Genomic DNA, 7,191 nt, shown 5'->3' with positions numbered 1-7,191 from the left:
ATATCCTCAAAAAAAAATAAAATACTTGGGAATCAACCTAACAAAAGAGGTGAAAGATTTATACAATGAAAACTACAGAACCCTAAAGAGAGAGATAGAAGAAGATCTTAGAAGATGGAAAAATGTACCCTGTTCATGGATAGGCAGAACCAACATCATCAAAATGGCGATATTACCCAAAGTTCTCTACAGGTTCAATGCAATGCCAATCAAAATCCCAACGGCATTTCTGGTAGAAATAGATAAAGCTATCATGAAATTCATATGGAAAAACAAAAGACCCAGAATAGCAAAAGCAATTCTAAGCAGGAAGTGTGAATCGGGAGGTATAGCGATACCAGATTTCAAACTGTACTACAGAGCAATAGTAACAAAAACAGCATGGTACTGGTACCAAAACAGGAAGGTGGATCAATGGTACAGAATAGAGGACACAGAGACCAATCCACAAAATTACAACTTTCTTATATTTGATAAAGGCGCTAAAAGCATGCAATGGAGAAAGGATAGCATCTTCAACAAATGGTGCTGGGAAAACTGGAAATCCATATGCAACAAAATGAAGCTGAACCCCTTTCTCTCGCCATGCACAAAAGTAAATTCAAAATGGATCAAGGACCTAGATATCAAATCAGAGACTCTGCACCTGATAGAAGAAAAAGTTGGCTTCAATCTAAACATTGTGGGGTCGGGCTCCAAATTCCTTAATAGGACGCCCATAGCACAAAAGTTAATAACTAGAATCAACAAATGGGACTTACTCAAACTAAAAAGTTTTCTCTCAGCAAGAGAAACAATAAGAGAGGTAAATAGGGAACCTGCATCCTGGGAACAAATCTTTACTCCTCACACTTCAGATAGAGCCCTAATATCCAGAATATACAAAGAACTCAAAAAATTAAACAACAAGATAACAAACAACCCTATCAACAAATGGGCGAAGGACCTGAACAGACACTTCTCAGAGGAGGACATACAATCTATCAATAAGTACATGAAAAAATGCTCACCATCTCTAGCAGTCAGAGAAATGCAAATCAAAACCACCCTAAGATACCATCTCACTCCAGTAAGATTGGCAGCCATTATGAAGTCAAGCAACAATAAGTGCTGGCGAGGATGTGGGGAAAAGGGTACGCTTGTACATTGCTGGTGGAACTGCAAACTGGTGCGGCCAATATGGAAAGCAGTATGGAGATTCCTAGGAAAGCTGGGAATGGAACCACCATTTGACCCAGCTATCGCCCTTCTCGGTCTATTCCCTGAGGACCTTAAAAGAGCATACTATAGGGATACTGCCACATCAATGATCATGGCAGCACAATTCACAATAACTAGACTTTGGAATCAACCCAGATGCCCTTCAATAGATGAATGGATTAAAAAACTGTGGCATTTATACACAATGGAGTATTACGCAGCACTAAAAAATGACAAAATCATGGATTTTGCAGGGAAATGGATGACATTAGAGCAGATTATGCTAAGTGAAGCTAGCCAATCCTTAAAAAACAAATGCCAAATGTCTTCCTTGATATAAAGAGAGCAACTAAGATCAGAACAGGGAAGAAGAGCATGAGGAAAAGATTAACATTAAACAGAGACGAGTGGGGGGAGAGAAAGGGAGAGAGAAGGGAAACTATGGAAATGGAAGGAGACCCTCATTGTTACACAAAATTACATATAAGAGTTTGTGAGGGGAAAGGGAAAAAAAAAAACAAGGGAGAGAATTAAACAACAGCAGATGGGGTAGAGAGGGAAGATGAGAGGGAAGGGGAGGGGGAATAGTAGGGGATAGGAAAGGTAGCAGAATACAACAGTCACTAATATGGTATTATGTAAAAATGTGGATGTGTAACCGATGTGATTCTGCAACTTGTATTTGGGGTAAAAAATGGGAGTTCATAACCCACTTGAATCAAATGTATGGAAGATGATATGTCATGAGCTGTGTAATGTTTTGAACAACCAATAAAAAAAAAATTAAAAAAAAAAAAAAGAGGTTTTATATAAGGTTGGGAGTTTTTCATTGACTCACTCTTCAACCAGCACTTAAAAGCTCCTAAAAGGGGACTTTTTGAGTTGCTTTTCTGGCCTTCCACTTCTCTTTTGGAAAGAGATGCAAAAGAATTGCATCTAGTGTTCACAATTTGAAATCCACCAAAATTTTCATTTTTGTGCTAAGCTTTTTGAAAAATACATTGTATTTTGTTGCTGGTACTTTTTCTGTTTCATGCCCAAGGCCAGTCACACTGAAATTCTTTCACTTCTCCAATCGTGTTGTGCTCTTGCCTCAAGATTACTTCTTCCCTCTGTCTAGACTGCTCTTCTCTATATACCCTTCTTCCTTTTGTGCAGCTATCTCCTACTTATCCTTCAGATCTAGTTCAGAATTTCTTTCAAAAGCGTAGACTAGTTATGTTAGATAACCCCTGGCTTCTTCTTTCAAAGAATGCTATGTATTGTCTAGCTACTCTTTAAAAAAACTACTTTATTATCTTACTTATTCACTCATCTATGAGACCCACAGGATGACAGACTGCAAAGTGGGGTGGACAGAAACCTTGAAGTGAGAGAGAAGAATATGGAAATGAAATTCAGTCAGAACACCGAGGAAAAATAAGAGTCCCAAGACATGGCCTGGGAAGAGATATAGGCAGGGAGAAATCTCTAGAAGGAAACAATCAAGATGTTTCTGAACACTGAAAATCAGCATTGAATTTCCAGTTGGTTTCTTTATTACTTTATTAAATTTTTATTACTTCTATGTGAGTTAATGTAAATTGGGAACTATAAGAGGAAACAGGCTTTTCTCTCTATCACAGATTATAAATAATTATATTTTAGCCTATATTGTCTTATATGTGTCAGTTTTACTTCTCAATTGCTGATAAACACATCATAATGTGTACTTTCTTCCCTCTTTAAGTAATCATCCATCTGCATTCAGATATTCGGACACATAGACTGGTTGGTTGAAAATCTAAAGTCAGACTTATTAGCATAACAGTATGCTGTGGGAATTTGAAAGAAAATTTCCAACATCCTATGTTGGAAACCAAAGCTGTCTGTAACCCATATCTGGAAAGGGGTTCTGCTTATCTGTAATAAAAGATAAATAGTACATGAAATCCTAAAGCAGAATATTTGTTTTTGGATCAAATTTTATTTTAATATAAGCAAGTAGATATACAATAAGTTAAAGCAACAAAGAAAGACAAACATCTGATGACTTTCATAATAAATTATATTTTAAATGTTTTGTAGTTACATTTATATATCCATGATATCATACATAGTAGAAAAAAGTCTTTGGGAATTCATAAAAGCATCTTAAAAACAATGGTAGTTAAAAAACAATCATTTAAATCAAATTATGAGAATGTATTTGTACATTGTAAATAAATTTTCGTCACTAAGAAATTACTTTGCTTACTGTTGAAATTTGACTGTTTTGAGAAAAGTAATACTAACTCAGGATTCTGTAATTCATCATAGCACTGCTAACAAGCTACCAATAACAAGGAAAGAGCAAGATCATCAAAACTAGGATTGTCGGCTCAACTAAAATTTCAGGTAACAATGACACACCTACAGTGAAACATTATTTGTTGTTTACATTTAATAAATTTTAACTGATTATCTTTTTTTCCCACTAAGTCTGGAAATTCTGATCAAATTTTCTATAATATAACTAAATTTAATATCTACAATAAATATAAATTCACTCTAACATCACTATACTATTTTATCAACCAAGATTCTTTCTTTCCCTTTTCCATTGTTTCAAATTCATGCACAAATATAACTATATCTGATGTTTAAATAAATATATAAATAATAAATAGGCGAATAAGTTACACTTGAAAATAATTAACATGACCACAAAAAGAACTTAAAGTGCTTCCACATGTCCTCAAAACATCCCTGTGAGGTAGGATGGAAAAACTGATATGTTTTTCCCCAGTTTAGGAATAAAGGAGAAACCAAAGATTCGTGGATCTTGGTCTGCAGATGAGATATGAATCTGCCAGATTTCACAAATAAAAAAATCTATGATTTCCAGCTAAATTTGGATTTACAGAAAACATCATTGTGCCATCATTTTTATGTAATTTTGAAATATCACATTTCTAGCAATTCTAATTCCTAAACTTTGACAGTTTCAAACAGTTGTTTTAAACGAATACATCCTACATGTTGCATGACGCCATGAAAAAATATCTGTTGTTTTACTGAAATTTAAATTTAGCTGGGCATCCTGTATTTTATCTGGCAGCCTCATAACACAACCACACAATACATGAAGTGCTGAATCAGATTTGTTTGAAATTCCATTGGCATCTTTACTGAAGAATTCTTGGATACCATGGAGAACACTTTTTTTTTTTTCTCATGGATTTTCATTCTCAGCCCTGAAAATAAACAAAAGAGAATAAAATAATTCAATATTATCAATGTTCTAATAAGGAGACAAGTAGGGTTCTTGAAAATATATTTTCTTGAAAAATTAATGTATTTTCAGACATTCATGTGTTAGAAATGTCTTATAATTTTGACTGTATATATGGAGATCAGAAAAAATATCTAAAATAGAACACTTGTGAAGTACAGAGGAAACCTTCCTCATGATACAGGTCACAAGCATAAGCAGACTCCCTGGACAAGCTGAAATGCATGGTTTTACCAGTTATAAATATAGCAATCTCAGTATTGCTGCTTTTTATTTTTAAAAAGTTTTTAATTAAAAGACTTTCAGAAGCAGCAGCAGGAAATTAATGGTCTGACTTTGGGACTCTATGCCTCCGAATAAATGAAGAATTTAAATAATTTTCTAAAAAACTTACCTCTTCAAAAATAGCTCCACAACCTTCTGCACCCATTTTTCCTTGGGGTTCAGGCAAAGCTCTCTTCCATCAACAAGCTTGACACTGAAATGGGAGAGATGGTTAATAGCAGTATTTATCTTTCCCATTCTAACCATGGTTCCTCAAGTACAAGCATGATCTAAGACCAAAATAGCCTTCAACTTCAAACTAGTCCTTGACCTAAGTTTTGTTCTATCAGTTTTGCTTTGTTTTGCTCACTTCTATATTCCCAGTACCTAGAATTTTCCTGGATATTTCCACTTTCCTCAATTTTAGGTTTGCTTAAGCAAATTAACTAATCATTTTTTAAAGTACCTACATGATTTCTGAATTGGCACAGTGTGGTCCACTCTCAATCACTCTCAGTTCTTTGATGTATTTGGGGTGGAAAGGTGTGGAATGAGTTTTTATGCACTGGCATCGAAGTTCTGTGCCAATCCTTGCCAGAACTGCAGCTGTGAAGAAGAAATAAAGAATGGTTAGGGATTTCATCAAGAGGTACAGCTCTGCTAGCTATTCCCTCTTTGATCCCAACATAATTGTCTTAGTAACATAGAAAACATCACATTCTAGAAAACCCAGTCTTGACCCTGAGGTCCAGATGATGTCCTAGCCCTTGACCTAAGTTTTGTTCTATTTTAAAGTTATTGCTAAAAACATCGAATAGCTTTCTACATAAAACATTAGAGTTATCTTTGTGCTAGGCTGACATCTTCATTATACCGTTTCTTCCAATCAGTATTACATAATCATCTGTAATAATGAAGTGCTATTTAACACATGCAAACTAAGTTCACCAACATAGAAACTGCTTTCTGAAAGACTTAACAGAAAATGTAAATGAATTTCACAGAGGTGTCATATCATACTAAAATCCTTACTGCTTAAAAGAAAAACTATAGAAATGTATACTATCAGCATTATAAACTGTTTATTTCATTGGAGCAAACTCAAGGTCAGCAATCAGGGTATCTTTAAACCTAAAAGGAATTGATAATTATTAGAAGCTTGTAAAATAGCACTATTTGGAGTTGAATTATCTGAATTAAACCTGCTCAATATTAATAGATAATTTGGTTAACTGTTGTCCTTAATGGAATATTCTATCAATTAAAGTTTTATATGAAATATATGCATATTGCAGAATATAAATTATAAGAGCAGTGTCTATATTAATCAAACTTTATAATTTCCCAAGTGTTATACAGCCTAAATACTAAAACTTCAACTTAACATTAAATAACTACAAAGATTATTTTGTCTTCCTGGTGTTTGTTCTCAATGCATTTAGGGTAGTTTTGCAACCTGGAGATCACATTGAGACAAATGGAAAGCTGTGCTTACCTTCACAGAGAGTTGCAGAAAGTAGGCAGGTTACCAAGAGAGCCACGGCCAGCTTGGAAGTCATGTTTACTCAAGATGAAGTGGTTTCTTCTGGTTTCCTTTTCGCTCTTGTTCTAGAAGCTGTGTTCTCAGCTGTCTCTGAGGATCTGTGCTGAATGGAGTGTTCCTCTGGCTTTTTATATTATCACAACACTAGAGAATAGATGCACCCTCATCCTTGCATTATGTCAGAGGAAATTCCACAATATGCAACCACCTCCTGCCCTCGAAGCTAAACCTGAGTCATCAGACTTCCCTGATCAGTTCCTTATCACGTTTTTAGTATGATTGAAGTTTTCTTTGATCTTTGAAATAATGTTAACAAATATTTTTATATACCCAAGCTTCCCGGTTTAATAAACTATTGTCAGTGATATTCCTCTATTTATGGATAACTCCTATTACTCCATGACAGAGTAGAGCTGTTAGAACAAAGTCATGGATTGTTCTTTTTATGATAGGATCATTTCTTTAAGCAAATAATACGAACTGTGAAGATAGTGAAGGTAATCTTATTACCCAATTTTATTGGGTACATAATTTATGGTAAGTCCTTTTATAAGCATTTTGGAACACTTCCAGGAACTGTTACTGCTCTCAAGGATCATAGTCAAACTTTAAATTTTTGTTTATTAATGTATGTTAATAGAATTAAAAGGCGCACCTGCTGCAAACAAAAATAATTCAGTTTCAAAACCATTAACGTAGCAGCTTTCTGAGTAATGTGGAGGATCTAGAGATGGTAAGACTAAGTAGTCTTAAAAGAGTTTGATCTATCACAAAAGGACTGACTGTATTACAGAGTAGGTAAGTGGTACTGAGATATTAACTTCAGTCAAGGGCATCAGAGTAGAATCTTCCAAAAGCAATCGAGAGTGTTGAAGGATGGGAGGATAGTCACCGGGGAAGAGGAAAAGGAGCAGCACATCTAAGCAAAGAC

General features: G+C 34.8%; 1 protein-coding gene across 1 annotated transcript; it reads right to left on the bottom strand.

Annotated features, from left to right (window-relative positions):
• Window positions 1-3,200: 3,200 nt before the first annotated feature.
• Cxcl8 (C-X-C motif chemokine ligand 8) lies at window positions 3,201-6,347 on the bottom strand. Its single transcript, XM_027950870.2, has 4 exons — window positions 6,213-6,347; window positions 5,188-5,323; window positions 4,848-4,931; window positions 3,201-4,415 (listed from the first exon to the last, which is right to left on the bottom strand). Exons 1-4 carry the CDS (start codon window positions 6,274-6,276, stop codon window positions 4,394-4,396), a joined length of 306 nt encoding a protein of 101 aa, XP_027806671.1. The 5' UTR covers window positions 6,277-6,347; the 3' UTR covers window positions 3,201-4,393.
• Window positions 6,348-7,191: the final 844 nt, after the last annotated feature.

This window comes from Marmota flaviventris, chromosome 7 (assembly GCF_047511675.1).
Source record: "Marmota flaviventris isolate mMarFla1 chromosome 7, mMarFla1.hap1, whole genome shotgun sequence".
In the NCBI taxonomy this organism is placed as follows: Eukaryota; Metazoa; Chordata; class Mammalia; order Rodentia; family Sciuridae; genus Marmota; species Marmota flaviventris.
The sequence above is the reverse complement of the archived record's forward strand: the minus strand, read 5'-3'. Positions and strand labels throughout refer to the sequence as shown.